Consider the following 16,964-nt stretch of genomic DNA (forward strand, 5'->3'; position numbering starts at 1 on the left):
TATAGATACACTTGGAACAAACATCGTGAATATCAATATTTATAGTTTTTAATGTAACAAATGAACTCGCTTCTTGCTTGTTCTAACCTTAAAATATCACGTATTGTAACATGGTCCCACTGGACATGACTAGTAAATAGCTTATGCCACATGAGACTCACCATGCAAGTTCAACAACACTCGAACTGGTCTACACCCTGTTCAACAAGAAGAGTCCACTGATCACACACTTGGATGTTGCAGCAATGTCAAATTGCAATAAAAGTTTTTAAAAATTTACTCTTGAATTCTGTACTCATCTCATTGTGGACCAGTATCATACAGTTTGTGGACCAGGACTGGTGCACAGATCACCCTTTGAGTAGCACTTGCCTAGCCACATCATTAACAGTGCTCTGAAAGATCCTCAAGATTTGTTGGGCTTCCCAAGATTTGGGAACAGGGCCTTAGTACAGAGAATTCAGTGCAGTAGCAGTTGCCAACCTATTGCTTGTCTATAAATGAAAATCCCTCTTGAAACCCAGAAAGTACTCCAGATCAGAATAGGGCAATACTTAGTAACTGTCAGGCTCCCTTTGCTTGCCTGTCATAAAGCGCTGCAAACACATGCCAACTTTCACATGTCAGCTTTGCAGCTTCGCAAACAGAATGCTTCAGCACATTCCTTCTTGAGCCGTTACAGCCATGGACCAGCTGCTGCTGATAAGACACCTGGAATGTCATGAGTGCCGTTGAGCTAAAGTCATCAGCGCAATGGCACTCATGACAATGACAAGGAAATAGGTGAAGGGGTACAAGTTAAGTAGCCATCAAACCTACAACGACTAACGGCCAACAAACAATAGCCAAATGAATCACGGAGCCACCCAAACCATCAGCGGCAATACAACGGGGATCGCCCAGCTGAAAGCAATCAGCAGAAGAATGGAAACCTGATGATGGGCGATCCCGGAAACCCTCACACACCGGCAGGGCAACGCATGGGACAAAGGGGGGGTGACGTGACCGTGAGCGAGGGGGCGCTGACCGGCGCGGGGTATTTAAACCCCGCACCGGCGCGCTCCTGTCACTCTCAGCTTTTTTCTACCAACGCTGTACCTGCCCTGCAATAAACCAGAGCCTGAATCGCAAAACAGTGTCTGAATGTTATTCAGGGGGAGGCAGTGCATGACATAAAGCTGAGAGTCATAAACTCAGCCTCGCCGAGCCCCACCGGACGACAACGAGCCGCGGGAGGAGTAGACGGCGAGAAGACCAGCAAGATGAGGCCGGAACGGCGCGGGCAAGGAGGGCGAGCCGCGCGGCAAGAGACAGAGGAGGACCGACCAAGGCCAGAGGCACCGCGGACTCCCGGAGCCATGGACGCCCACCCAACCCGACCCGAGCCTCAGCTCCAACCCCAAGGGGAGATGGCGACGGAGGCAACCCGACCGCGGGAGGGAGCAGCACGACTTCCGAAACCAGCGGAGGACCCCGCGCCCCACATCGCACCCCAGCAACGGGCGTGGAGCGACAGCCCCACGGCGCTCGACACGGAGGAGGACGACGGAGACACCCATCAGACGGCGGAGGAAGCGGACCCGCGGCAGAGGGACGACGAACCCCGCCGGCAACCCACCCCCGAGGACGCGCCAACGGAACCGGCCCCAGCGGCGGCGCGGGCTGTGGACGAGGAGGCACGAGCTGAACTCGCGGCCATGCGGGCTCAGCTGACGGAACTCCGGACCATGCTCCAGGCGCTTATGCCCCCCGCGCCACCCAACGACGTCCCCGCACAAGCCCACACCCCGAGCGAAGCATCGAACCCACACGGGCCAGCGGAGGGCCAGCAGACGGCACAGGCGGCCGACACCACACCCCGAGAAGCAAGAGGCGGGGCCGCACAAAACGCCCGGGCCCCAAAGGACTTCCCCATCTTCTTCGATGGGACCCCCACAAAACTCTCGTTTTTTGTGACCAACGCCAGGGAGTTCATGGGGAGGCACGGACACTCCTATGACTCCGAGGCCGACAAGATCGCCGCCGTGGCGATCAAACTCCAAGACAGGGCGGCGGACTGGTACGTCCAACTGTACGAGTCCAGCTCCCCTGCCCTCGCCACCTTCCCTGCTTTCATCAAAGAGATGAAAGACTACTTCGAAGACCCCCTAGCCAAAGTGCGGGCGAAAAGCGCACTCCAAAGACTTAAACAGGGCACCCGCACGGTCCCTGACTACGCCCTGGAGTTCAAAGCCCTCGCAGGGAAGGTCAGCGACTGGTCCGAGACCACCCTGCTGGAAATCTTCAAAAGGGGGCTCAACCGCGACGTTCTCCAATGGGCCCTCTACCGCGACGACCCAGAAACGTTACACGGGTGGATCCACCTCGCGGGGAAAGCCGAACACGCGCACCGCACCTTCCTCATGACAACCACGGAAGACACAAACGATGCCGGGAAAAAGGTACCCGCACCACACGGGGGGATGGCCGGCCCCATATACCCAAAAAAGAAGTTCAACCGGGAGCCCTGCGGGAGGTGTGGCAAATTAGGGCACAAGACGGCGGATTGCTTCGCCAACCGACCGCCGACCAGCGCGCCCAAGCCCACCCCGAAAATTAGCCCCAAACCACCCAACCCGGGGCCGCCGCCTCACCGCCGAATGACCGTGGCCACAGCGACACCGAAAGAGAGCTGGGACGCTTACTGGGGGGAAGAGGACAATACCGACCCCGACCAGCCGGCGGGAAATGCTCCCCGCCTGCTCTGAGACGCGTGGCGAGGCAGGCGGTGGGACAGCAACGCGGACCACCTCAACGAAACGACAAAAGCTCCGTAATATTGGCAGCAATTCAACTCTCTACCGGCAACGGAGCCACCACGGCCGCGGCACTAGTGGACTCGGGGTGCTCAAAAAACCTCATCCACCCCGACCTAGTCGCCAAACTCGACCTCCGCTGCTTCCCCCTCCCCACGCCGCTGGCATTCCACCAGCTGGACGGCTCTACAGCGGGAGGAAAACCAGCCACGCTACAAACCGAGCCGGTCACCCTGCAAATGGGCACTCACACCGAGCGCACATCGTTCGTAGTCACGCACATCGGACGGCCCATTGCAGTCCTGGGGATGCCATGGCTCGCGAAAAACAACCCGCGGATCAACTGGGCGACCCGCACCTTCACATTCGGCGACGGCGAGTATCGAGCACCAGTACCAGCTGGCAAAAGCAACCCCACGGTAGGACGAGCGGAGGCGACCACACAAGACAACGCCGCTACCACAGCAGACCTACCAGAACAATACGCCGACTTCTCCGAGGTCTTCGGAGAGGCAGAGGCGGACCAACTACCCCCCCACCGCAAGACGGATTGCCGGATCGACCTACTGCCCGACGTCCCCTTACCTAGACCAAAGATCTATTCGATGACCCCGAAGGAGATGGCAACCCTCCGGGAGTTCATCGATAAAAACCTAGACAGGGGATTCATAGAGCCAGCATGCTCACCGGTCGGAGCCCCCGTCTTATTCCGGGAGAAGAAAGACGGGACCCTACGGCTCTGTACCGACTACCGGGGCCTAAACGCGGCTTCCCTGTCCAACAAATATCCCTTACCCCTGGTGAAGGACATGCTCGCCCACCTGTCCACGGGCAAAGTCTTTTCCAAATTGGACCTTCGCGAGGCGTACTATCGCATCCGAATCAGGGAGGGGGACGAATGGAAGACGGCGTTCAACTGCCCCCTAGGCGCTTTCCAGTACAAGGTACTGCCCTTCGGACTCGCGGGGGCCCCTGGGGTGTTCATGCAGCTCATCAATGAGGTACTGCATGAACATCTGTTTAAAGGGGTCCTGGTCTACATCGACGACGTCCTTATTTACACAAAAACACACGAGGAACACGTAACCTTAGTCAGGCAAGTCCTCGACAAGCTCAGAAGGGCGCAGCTCTATGCGAAGCCTACAAAGTGCGAGTTTCACAAAGAGCGCCTAGACTATTTGGGATATCGAATCTCCGGGGACGGCATCGAAATGGACCCCGCAAAAGTCGAAGCGGTGCTAAACTGGGAGCGGCCCCGCAACAGACGGCAACTACAGAGCTTCCTGGGATTCGCGAATTTCTACAGGTCATTCGCCCGGGGGTTCGCTGAGATAGCCCTCCCCTTAACGGACCTCCTCAAAACCAAAGGGGTGGGGGACACCCGACGCGCCAAGAACCCAGGCACAGTGCTGAATTGGACTCCCGCGTGCCAGACCGCATTCGACAAGCTGAAAGCGCTGTTCACTACGGAGCCAATCCTCGCGCACCCGGACCCAGAACGGCCGTTCGTGGTCCAAGCCGACGCCTCAGACTTCTCCCTGGGAGCCATCCTACTACAGAAAGACTCCACGGGGCTCCTGAAACCATGCGCCTACCTGTCAAGGAAGTTCTCCGAGACAGAGAGGCGATGGCACGTCTGGGAGAAAGAAGCCTTCGCGGTGAAATCGGCACTAGAGACATGGCGACACCTACTCGAGGGAGCCACCCAACCATTCGAGGTCTGGACGGACCACCGGAACCTCGAGGCCCTACGAACGCCTAGACGCCTTAGCCCAAAACAGGTCCGATGGGCCCAATTCTTCAGCCGCTTTGATTTCCAGCTGAAGTTCATGCCGGGCAAGAAGAACTTCCTGGCCGACGCCCTCTCCCGACTGCCCCAAGACGAAGAGCCCGCCCCAGACACCATTGGGACGGTCCTATCCGCCTCGCAACTGGGGATGGCCGTGACCACCCGAAGCGGCGCACGGAGGCAGCTCGACGCTACGGCGCAGCCGACGGCGGGACAACCGGCGACGGAAAGAAGCCAACCGCAACTACCAGGGGGAATGCGCACGGACCTCGCCGCCGCCCTCAAAACCGACCCCTGGTTCCTGGCGAACCCCGACAAGGTAACGATGGCGCAAGACCTAGCATGGGGGGAAGGCAGAATCTACGTCCCGGACTCGCAACGCCAGGCGATCCTGCATAGGTCACACGACGCCAAGCAAGCGGGACACTTTGGGTTCCTCAAGACCCTACACCTAACACGGCGCCAATTCTGGTGGCCCGCGCTCAGGCGAGACGTAAAAACCTACGTGGCGTCCTGCCCAACGTGCGCTAGGGCCAAACGGGCACCAGGCAAACCCGCGGGGCTATTGCAACGGGTGGCAGAACCCTCCCGCCCATGGGAGGAAATCTCTATGGATTTTATAGTGGACCTCCCACCCAGCCAGAAGAAAACGGCCATTTGGGTGGTGAAGGACTACTTCTCAAAGCAGGCCCACTTCATCCCCTGCACGTCGGTCCCATCCTCACAACAACTAGCCAAACTCTTCCTCATCCACGTGTACAGGCTACACGGATGTCCCGCACGTGTGGTGACCGACAGGGGCACACAGTTCACCTCCAAATTCTGGCGGGCCTTCCTGAAGCTGACGGGGACCCAACAGGCCCTATCTACGGCTTGGCATCCGCAGACGGACGGAGCCACTGAGGTTCTTAATGCCACCTTAGAGCAATTTATACGATCATATACGAACTACCACCAAGACGACTGGGCTGAACTGCTCCCGTTCGCCGAAGTCGCATACAACAACGCCGTCCACACGAGCACGGGGAAAACTCCGTTCGAAGTAGTCTCGGGGCGCGACTTCGTCCCCATACCGGAGCTACCTCAACCCCCGGAACCACAGGTGGACGCCAGCGACTGGGGACGGAAGATCGCGGAAGCATGGCCAGTAATCACGGCGGCGCTGAAGGAGGCACAGGCTGCTTACAAAGAGCAGGCCGACAAGCACCGGCGCCAACAACCGACGTTCCAGGCGGGGGATATGGCCTATCTATCCACCAAGTTCCTAAAGTCAACCCAACCCTCGAAAAAACTGGGGCCTAAGTACATCGGGCCGTTCCGAGTCACGCAAATAGTGAACCCGGTAGCAATACGCCTGGACCTGCCACACAACCTCCGGAGGCTCCACCCGGTGTTCCACACCAGCCTCCTAAAACCGGCAACCACCTCCCGATGGCACCCAAGCACGCCACAGCCCGCACCGCTTATGATCGACGGGCAACACCACTTCGAGATAAGGGACATCCTCGACTCCCGCAAGCAACGAGGAACTCTACACTATCTGGTCAGGTGGAAACACTTCCCCCACCCGGAATGGGTGGCGGCGCACAACGTTAACGCACCTGACCTGACCAGAGCATTTCACCGGGCATACCCCGACAAACCGCAACCAAGGTCAGCAAAACCAAACCCCCCCCCCGCAGGCCTCCCCCCGCCTCCCGTGCCCCAAGGGAAAGGGCCCCCCCCAAGCCCGCGACTTGGGTGGACCTTCCCCCCCCCGGGACTCACTCCCCCCGCCCCGGGCCCACGGGGTGGTGACAAACGATCGCCAGCACCCTCCCCCCGCCCCCCGGCCGCGGGGGAGTGGCAAGCAAGTCAACAGGGCAACCTGGGGGCAACGCCCAAGAGACACAACAAAGGCGACGCACTCTAAATAAGAAAAGAAGGGCCCTACCTGGAGCTGAGAAGCACCCGACCAGCCACGCCTCTCGCCTCGCCGAACTGAGCCAAACAAACAGGGTGTGGCTGGAGCATGCGCACCATGGACACACCCTGGGAAGGCACGTGGTAGAGGGAGGAGCAAAGGGAGGGGCGACAACTACTCCGGCGGGAACTTTGAAAAAAAAAAAAAAAAAAATGTGGCGTTTTGACAGCTCCATGGGGAAAACCCAGAAACCCGGGGGAGAACACTATTCGGAAAGGGGGCAGTATGTCATGAGTGCCGTTGAGCTAAAGTCATCAGCGCAATGGCACTCATGACAATGACAAGGAAATAGGTGAAGGGGTACAAGTTAAGTAGCCATCAAACCTACAACGACTAACGGCCAACAAACAATAGCCAAATGAATCACGGAGCCACCCAAACCATCAGCGGCAATACAACGGGGATCGCCCAGCTGAAAGCAATCAGCAGAAGAATGGAAACCTGATGATGGGCGATCCCGGAAACCCTCACACACCGGCAGGGCAACGCATGGGACAAAGGGGGGGTGACGTGACCGTGAGCGAGGGGGCGCTGACCGGCGCGGGGTATTTAAACCCCGCACCGGCGCGCTCCTGTCACTCTCAGCTTTTTTCTACCAACGCTGTACCTGCCCTGCAATAAACCAGAGCCTGAATCGCAAAACAGTGTCTGAATGTTATTCAGGGGGAGGCAGTGCATGACATGGAATCTAAATTACTCTAACAAACTAATGAGCTGGGAGGGGGGAATTCAGGAGTGAGAAAGAGCTTGTTTGTAAGACAGGGAGGAGGGATGAGATCAGAGGGAATGAATCACTTTGAATGCTTTGGCACCAAAACCTTACTCAGAGCTTTGCAGCTGTCCTGTGTTAATTGGATTTTAATAATTCTTTAAGCTTCCTAATGAACTGTCTGAAGAATTTCTAAAGTTAAGATTCTGGTACTGGGACCATCACAGAAACACTAGCAAGATACGGTGATTGACGCCCACTATTCCTCAGTAACTGACACTCATTATTCCTCCTAATATTTAGCCTGAGTCTCCTCTGAATTTCACTCCTTGACCTGTCTTACTTTCAACAGAGAACAGATATTGAAATACAGGTAGTCTTTGTGGTGGATTTTGGCACTGCTGCTGGTTCTCAGGAAAGAGGGAGCACATTCCAAGGAGATAAGAGGGTTCACAGTCTGGACAGCAATGGTGGGAGAACAAAGAGATTCAGGATGGCCCCGCCCTAGAGTCTCCCATGTTATTTCCCCTTAGGCCAGTTAGAGTAGCTTTAGTCTGGCAAGATTCTGTCTGTACGGTGAGAGGAAATAAAGAACTGGAGTGCATTGACTTGTTCTTGGGCTGGACCTGACAGTCCTTGAGTTACAATGGTAATTGGGACTGGAATTTCCATCACTAAGTGATATTGTGGTAAAGTACAACATCACATGACTGCATTGCTTAGCGACAGTAATCCCAGCAGTCCCTGTTGCCATTGATAATCGAATCCCACCAGTTGTTAGGTGAGGACCCACCCCAATCCAAGCCATTCCTGGCTTGGTCCCTCCCAGCCCCAAGCCTCGCTAAGGTGAGGGACTGCCTCCTCTTGAACTCCCCCCACCCGCCTATCTCCCCCCATCTCTGCCCTTTTGGCCGTCCTGCACAGCGGCACTCCTTCGCCGTCTTCCTCCCGCTGCTGACGAGGTGCGCCCAGCCTGGCCCTATGCAAGGCAGCTGCTGGCTGTGCCAGGCCTTCTTCCTGAGGCCACTCACACCATTCTCCAAATTTCATGCTCTGGTTTCATGATGCTTCAGAAAGCTTCTGAGGCTTTCTGAAGCATCGCAAGAACGATGCCCGCTATTTGGAGGATGGTGCAAGTGGCCTCAGGAAGAAGGCCTGGCCCAGCCAGCAGCTGCCTCGCATAGGGCCAGGCTGGGCGCACCTCGTCAGCAGCGGGAGGAAGACGGCGAAGGTCAGCTGAGCTCAGCAGGGCCTGCGGAGCGCAGGGCAGCTGGGGCAGGGGGGCTTGGCACTGTGGCACTGGGGTGGTTGGCCATGCTGTGGGGCTTGAGGCAGTATTCTATAGTGGCGGCATTGCCGCCAGGGAGAGCCACTGTGCAGGGCAGCCAGAAGGACAGAGATGGGGGAAGTAGGCGGGTGGGGGGAGTTGAAGCGCCCCTGCAGTCGTAAGTGTGGGCAGGCTGCCAAGTGCCCAAGTTTTGATCACGTGACCACGGGGGCACTGCAACGGCCGTACCTGCAGGGACCAGGCATAAGTACCATTCGTTCAGTGCTGCCGAATGAATGGTCATTAAGAGAGGACTACCCATACTGCTATATTTCTTCTCAGTCTTCTGTTTTGGAAGCTAACCATGCCCAGTTCCTTCAGGACATGGAGCTTGGTTTTGAGGCTACAGAACTCAGAATCGCTGCCCAGTGACTCTTCACTTCAACGATACACACACTGACCTAAATATCGGAGAACCTCTGACCTCCAATCTCAGAGAACAACAAACAGGGGAATTGATACATTCCATTATTTCTTTGCTAGATCTACAAAATGACAGAGCCAGTCCGTCTCTATTGTGGCACAACTGCAGGTTCTTCATTCCTAGGTACCTTTATAACATCTGACGTACTTCACATGGGAGACTTTTTATCTTGGCTTGAATTGGCGCACTGTTGGCAACTATACTAGTCTCTAGTCTCCTGCACATACCTGTTTCTGCTCAGATACTGAGGTTGTCAGTGATCCGTGTATTGCCACATTGCCCTTTTATCACTCCTGGTGTCTGGTACTCATAAACCCAATTATCTGAAATTTTGGGCATCTTTCTGATCAAGAAAATGCAATCTTCCTGCAAGACCTAACTTGGACAACCACTAAAAGGTTGTCAAGTTTCTATCAGTAGCAATGGCTTGCAGGAGCTGGTTGATAGCCTCTTCTTGTTATTATTTGTTTCAGGTTTGGGGTTTTTTCCCCCTGTATTTTAAATTTTGTATTTGTGTTTTATTGTTTGGGACCGTAAATAAAATAAAACATGTTGCTGGAGGACTTTTCCTAGTTTTTAGGAGCATTTATCCACATAGAGGAAAAAGTAGGATTATGAATTCCTGCATGAACCTCTAGACTTAAAATGCACATGGCATTTTTTAATCTTCTGGCTCCTTGACACATTGGGATTCATAAAATATTTGAGTACTGGGTTTTCCTTTAGCCTGAATGAGTCTGGTATAGGGCGGATGTCACCTGGAAAAAGCAGAAAGCATCTCTCCTACCCTTTATCCTTTTGGACACTCCCACGTTCAATTTTTAAAAATTATTTTGAAGATTAACATAGGAAAATAGGGGAAAACAGATACGCAGATACAAAATTCTTCAGTGTTTACAACAATTGACAAACCTTATTCGTTCAGAGAATGCCCAACTTCAAAATACATTTTTATGCACTTGTACAGTATGCCAGCTGACAGGTTGATGGGTTGGAGGATGCTGGTGAGTTTCCCCCCAGATTTATTTATTATTTATTTATTTCTCAAATTTAGCCACTGCCCATCTCCCCCAGAGATTTATCCCATCAACCTGCTAGCTGGGCTGTTTTTGGACAGAAGGTACAGTTTTAAAGAAGGCTGATAGACTTGTAGAGAGGCTTAGCCACTCTCGGCTTTCAAATGACTGGTGGAGCTGTGTTCAGAAAGCGCCCAAGTGGCAGGTTGTTGGCATAGTAGGGCACCTCTGTAACAGTAGTCTGGGAGGCAAGAAGTATGCTGGGAAGCCCACTTCTCCATCCATAAGGCCTAGAGGCGTGAGCCGGCAAATGCTTTTGTCCCCACACAGAGGTGCACAGGAGGGCAAGAGCTGGATTTCCACATGAGCAAACTAACCAGAGCACTTGGTAGCTCTGCAATAGCGAGAGGCAGAGGTATTTCATCACATACGGTAGACCTCATCGGGTTTGTTTTAGCTTTAACTGGCATTACCAGTTCAGATCCATTGCAAAGGCACAGGATAAATAAATTGGATAGCTACTTTGCCTCTGCACACAAATGGGAATAATTAAAATATAGCATTGAAAGTTACTTCTTTTTACAGAAACGTCATTGAATGGGACAGAAAATGTCAGTAAAGGAGCTGGCAACAGTAGCCCGGTACTGAGCACTCCTTGTGGCTCTGGGGACAAAGACCCAGCCTTGGCTGTGCAACTGGAACTCCTGGAACTCCCATTCAGTGGAATTCTGGAAACAGCCCCCCTGCCAACGAAGAGTGTGAATTGGGAGATGCTTCGGAGTGGGGTTGCGTGCCTGCCAGGTAAAGACCATGTCCTAGAGAAGCCTCTGTGGGCTGTTGCTATTTTCTATGCTTTGTGGAGAAGGCAGTGGTCAGAGAAAGTTATTTGTGTACATGAGCAGCATTTTCAGTTTCTCACTGTAGATTGGGCCTTCAGGTGCATCTTCCTCAGCTTTTAGCGCTCAGAACAGGAGGACAGAGCGTGGGCCCCTTCCACAAACCAGTAGCAAGAGCCTCTATGCTGCCAAGGGATCCCACCTTCCTAGTACGGCCCTGGCCTGGCCTTCCCCTATTGCAGAGGGCCAGGGGCCAGCGAGATGGCCCAAGGAAGAGCGGGAGCAGCCAATGTTTGTGGCAGGCTTGCAGGAGTGAAGCAGTGGACTTGTGGATCCGCACAGAGAACCATCCTGAGTTGCCAGCTGGGGCAGTGGCCAATCCATTCACCCTAAATAGTTTGTGGCCCTCACCAGCCAGATTCTCAGTGGAGGTCTGGAACGCTGTGAACTGCTACTTAAGAAAACAAGTGGCAGTCTACGTGGGCCCCTCAGAAGTCGAACTCTGCTTTCAGAACCAGACTGTGTAGACCTGAGTTTGTTTTTCCTATTCTGCTAATCACTTTCAACCTCTACCGCCCTGCTATTCCACACATTTTGAACTGTTCGTAGTCATTCATTCATGACATAGATTGGAAGAAGCCATTTCTCCGTTCCTTAAAGGGCAATCCATGGATCAATTCAAGGGGGCCTTGATCATAATTTTTTGCCTAATTAGTTAGACAAATTAAATTGAGCCTTATTCTCAGGTACCAGAGACAAATACGGACATGCGGTGGTCATCATCACAATGAGGAATGCTATTTGGTCATGCCCGGACTGCAGTGCCAGTGAACTAACACGGCTTCTCCTGTATTTACGCAGCATTCTCAGGTTTGTGGATGGCTGGGGAAGGGGAAGAGGGAAGGACAGGTATGGTCAGTACACCTAATGCTGTAACTGTTCTGTTAGCTCATAGCTTATCTTGTAGTGTGTCTGAAGGGGAGTTTGTATGAATCCAGTTTTAAAATGCTACTTAAGCTGTTCTGTGCACAGAAACTTCAACTGGTGGCTCAGGTGCTCCCCTAAGCATCTCCCAGTCAAATATTTATGTCCCTCCCTTCATGGCCATCATTTCTGTTAGAAGACCCTGATCGCTTCCTCTTCCCCTTGATTCTTAGAAATACACACAGCCATATATAAATACAAGGAAGTTCCTGTATGAAGCCATTTCTTACAGTGGTTTTCAGTCTGTCTGCCAGAGCCCAACACTGGAGAGTAGTGCAGGTAATCCATGTTATGGGTACTAAAATGAATATAGATTGAAGCTTAATGGCAAGGTCATAAACATCAAATCTTGGCAACTTAGGCAGAAACACCGAACTCTCTTAGGATTTGGGCCATTTTGAGAAATCAGTTTTAGAGTCCTGTAAATACAATTTGGGGGATGCCTGTAGGTGCCAAAGAAACTTTGCTACGACAAATGGAAAATAAGTAGAAAGATGTATGCTTACTACCACAGACAGCTTCAAAAATTCACCCACCCAGTTTTAGGACTGTAGATTGTCAGCCAGCGGAGAGACATGGATGTGGCTTTCGGTGTGCTTTGATGCTCCAGTATCCTCTGGGCAGGAATTGCCCTGCAAGAGTGAGATTTTTCAGGAGTCCCAGATACTGCAGGTCAGATAGACCCCTATATTGTATTCACTGTTCTGTGTGAACATGCTCTGATCTCCTCATGGAGTATTTTAAGTAACTGGACCGTCATGGCAGAGTTCGAAACTTGGTGGGGGAGCTACTGTTATTCACAAGAAGTTAACAAAATCTGTTACTGTTGCCTCTGGCCTGGTAAGAACTGCTTGCCTGCTTGCCCCAGTCTTGTGACCTGCAAGATAAGAGGAAGACTTGTGGCTGCTTTGGTCTCAGCCCAGGGAAGGCCTGAGAAGGAACCGAGGCGGTCTTTACGCTGGGAAGGAACCTGCTGGGGAAGTGTGGAAAGAGCAGCTTGCATGGATTGGCAGCAACAGAGCCCGTCTTCTCTTCCTTTCGTCCTCAGGCCGGAGTGCAAAGCCTTGGGCTTAACCATCCTGGTAGATGCCCGGCAATGTTCCCCAGTCCCAGCTCTCTTTACAGCTTTAGACACCTTGCAGGTGAGGCTCTGCCACTGATTCTGTTTTCCACTTCCTTTCTTCTTCTGAATCCCACTCTGCCCTTGCTGGGTGCCCATTGGGCACACAGAGCCATTGTTTTCCTTTTCCAGTTCTTTCCCAGCATTCCAGCACATTGGCTCTGGATGCCCTTTTCCTTTCCAGATGCCACTTCATGGCATGTCTGTTTTGTGTGTGGCTGAAAAGACTTTTCAGGGCCTGCTCTGTCCGGGGAACTAACAGTAGGCACTAGAAAGCATGGTGACCAAGAAAGAACGGTGACCAACCTTTGGGCAGATTCCAGCAGTGATAAGGTGGGGTTGGGATGATGGAGGTCAGGAGCTGAAGGGTTCATAGAAACAGGAAACGCCGGAATGGGCAAATCGTTCTTTTTCATTTCAGAAGGATGTTCAGGTAAATGTGTGCCCAGAGCAGTGTCCTTGAGAGAAAGTTGGAGCCTTTAAGCCGTTTTGCACTGAAAATGGAGAGATGCTTTTGCCCAGCCACTCCTGCCTGTGTTGCTCTTCCGTGGCTTGAGGGGCTAGAAGCATTTGGTTAAGGAGAAACCTGCCTCGGGTGTGAACGGTTGGCCTATCGAGTAAGCACTTCCATTTGGCCTCTTCCTGGTTGTAAAGAAGTTATGCTTAGGGTGCAGAGGTTAACAGGAAAAGGGAGAGGATGTTTCTGCCAATCCTCATCCAGCTGGACGTAAAAGAAAACCTTTGACCGGAGCAGGAGCCATAGAAAAATAAATTTTATCGTTGCAGGACACCGTCCCACGCTGCATCCATAGAGCCCTGCTGCTTGTGGAGAAAGGTCACACCTTCCAGATAGGAGAGCCAGCTTCTGTGCAGGTGCGAGGAGGTTCAGGCCTCAGGAACCCGCAGCTACTTCAGCCTTTAACGGTGTTTAGGGCGGTTTGGTTCTGTAGTCCTGTATTCCAAAGCTTTGGATGAATGACAGGCATGGTTTTGTAATGGATTGGGAGGGGGCATAGCCACCCGCCAGGGCAGTGCTGCTGTCACGTACCGCGTAGGCACATGTGCCCATACAGCCATGCTAAGCACACAGCAAGTTGTTCAGGCAAGAGTGCAGGCAGCCCTTCAGACCGCGTTCTCACCGGTGCAGGGCGAGGTCTGCCCCTGGGTCTCTTCCTTCCCCTGATTTCCCTTTCCTGTAGACATGTGCCACGTCTCAGTTGATCTTTTTGGCAGTGGGGTTTGTGCTGCTGGAGCTAGCAGATGTGTAGCCAAGAGAGATGGTGCTGAGCAGCCAATGCCTGACACCCAGACTGTGACCGGTGCGCTCCCAGCGGGGCTCGGCGTGTCCACCACAGTTCAGTATCTGTATGAAAACACTGGGGGAGGGGGTGTCATCTGGCACTTGGGGTGAGGCTGTCTGATGAGACCCACTTCTGGTGCTCCTTACCATCAGATTGATACCCTTGAATGTTGCCCAAGATCAGTGGGAAGCTGAATGAGAGGGTAAGTTAAAATGAAATCCTAGTCAAGACAGAGGTGATGAAAAGAAAACTAGACACGATGTTCGAGGTTTAGTCTGTTTGGGATGGGGTCCAGTTCCCTCCTAATAAGCAGCCTACAGTCTGAGAGTGCTCCTTGACACTTCACTGTGGCGAGGAACATCTTTGTACGGTTTCATCCAGTAGGCCAGCTGCATCGCTTCTTGAACCAGTCAGACTTGATGACAGTTGTTCAGACCTTGTTACGTTCTGTCTGCACTGTTGAAACATGGAGTTACCCTGGACACTATCCCGAAGTTGCAGTTGGTGCAAAACGCAGCAGCTTGGCTGCTAACTGGCTCACTCGGAGTACAGGGATCTTATGAGAAAGATCTGCACTGGCTGAGGGTGGTTTGCCAGACATAATTTAACATTAAAGGTATTAATTATTAAAGCCACTGAACAGCCTACTCTATAGACTCACGGATAAGCCCATCTGTGGATAAGCTGACCCTTGAATTTTTAACCAAAATACCACGAAGAATGTGCCACGTGCAGATAAGCCGATCCTTGAAACTTTTGTATGTTTTAATTTTCAGAATTGGCTTATCCACCGGTGGTGCATTTTTCGTGGCATTTTGGTTAAAAAATTGAGGATCAGCTTATCCGTGGATAGGCTTATCCACAAGTATATGTGGGTACTTTAAAGAAGTATTACAGTATGTGCAGGTAGTCCTTGCTTGACCACCGTTCGTTCATTGATCGTTCAAAATGACGACCATGCTGAAAAAATGGATTTATATCCCACGCCTGGAGATACGGCTGTTGCAGCGCCCTGCAGTCACGTGACCAAAATCTGGGTGCTTGGCGGCCTGCCTGGATTTACAACTGCCAGGGGCACTTCCCCACCCACCTGTCTCCCCCCATCTATGCCCCTGCCACCCTGCGCTCTGCCACCCCGGCTGACCTTGCCATCTCCTGCTCCCGCTGCTGATGAGGTGTGGCCAGCCTGGCTGCTGGGCCTGCTGGGCTGGCCTCTGCTGTGGAGAAAGGAAAAAAGGCCCAAACCCTGTGCAGAGCTGCTGGCTACTTTTTGTTGTTGTTTTGGAATGTGAAGCTAGCTCGGCCCTGCCCAGCAGCTCTGCACAGGGACTGCTTTGGGCTTTTTTTCCTTCTTCCACAGCAGAGGCCCGACCCAGCAGCCAGGCTGGGCACGTCAGCAGTGGGAGCAAGAAGCTGGCAAAGGCCAGCTGGGACGGCGGAGCTCAGGGGGAGGATCTCAGAGTGCGGGGTGGCGAGGGTGGCTGTGGCTGGGACTGGGCTGGGGTGGCTCTGAGGCTGCCTCGGGCGTGGCAAGCAGCCTCGGAGCTGTGCGGTTCTGGGGCTGCTTGCCGCCCCACAAGGCAGGGTGCAGGGTGCCCAAAAGGGCAGAGATGGGGGAGAGATAGGAGGGGGGGCGTTGGAGGCAGTCCCTTACTTTATTGAGTCTTGGGGCTAGGAGGCACCAAGCCCAGAATGGCTTGGATGGGTGTGGGTGCTTGGCTAAAAGATCATACACACAGACATAGACACAGTATATATCATACACAAAGACACACACACACATATAGTGTCTGTGTGTCTTTGTGTATGATATATACTGTATATATAGTATATTAAGGTGCTCCCATTATGAACCTGCCAGTTCTTAAAGGTCAGAGCAGAGGCCCTTTCGAAGATGCTGTCCTTGTCTGAGGCTCATCCTTCAGGCATCCAGGAGAGGATGTCTCCTGCAAGGTTCCCAGGGATGGTGTGCTCTCTCTTGTTTCTGGCTCTGCCCTTTGAGCTAAAGGAAAAGAAGTCCACTCTCCCTTCTTCGTGACAACCCCTCAGATATTTGAACACTGCTATAATATCTTGCTTCAGTTATCTCTTCCGTAGGCTAAACATACCCAGGTCAAACATAACCATTCCTCATTGGACTTGATTTCCAGGCCCCTCACCACACTGGTAGCTGTCTTCTGAACTTGCTCCAGTTTGCCTTCTTTGAACTGTGGTGCACCAAACTACATATTAATATTCCAAATGAGGTTTAACCAAGATAGAGTGGAATAACTCATCCTTGTGCCTGGACTCTGTGCTCCTTGTGCCTAAGGTGGGACTAGAACTCACAGTCTCCCAGTTTCTAGCCTGATGACTTAACCACTACATCAGACTGGCTCTCCTTTCTATCTATCTATCTATCCATCTATCATCTATCTATCTATCTATCTATCTATCTATCTATCTATCTATCTATCTATCATCTATCTATCTATCTATCTATCTATCTATCTATCTATCTATCTTTTATCATCTATATATCTATCATATTTCTTCCCTGCCCATCTCGTATTACAGTGACTCTGGGCAGTTTACAAACAGTTAAAAATCAAAGATTAAAAGATTAAAATAAATACAATATAAAAATAAATACATAAGTATAAAAATGCAAGGTATAAACTAAACAGTCCAAGATGGCGAATAACGGTGTCATCATTGGCC

General features: G+C 52.5%; 1 protein-coding gene across 1 annotated transcript in view; it reads left to right on the top strand.

Annotated features, from left to right (window-relative positions):
• PLEKHG4 (pleckstrin homology and RhoGEF domain containing G4) overlaps positions 1-16,964 on the top strand; it is a 65,027-nt gene that overhangs the window by 13,223 nt on the left and 34,840 nt on the right. Inside the window, 4 exon segments of the mRNA XM_063313071.1 lie at positions 10,609-10,824; positions 11,606-11,729; positions 12,892-12,985; positions 13,750-13,836. Coding sequence (XP_063169141.1) covers positions 10,609-10,824; positions 11,606-11,729; positions 12,892-12,985; positions 13,750-13,836 — 521 coding nt within the window.

Source organism: Candoia aspera, chromosome 11, assembly GCF_035149785.1.
Source record: "Candoia aspera isolate rCanAsp1 chromosome 11, rCanAsp1.hap2, whole genome shotgun sequence".
In the NCBI taxonomy this organism is placed as follows: domain Eukaryota; kingdom Metazoa; phylum Chordata; class Lepidosauria; order Squamata; family Boidae; genus Candoia; species Candoia aspera.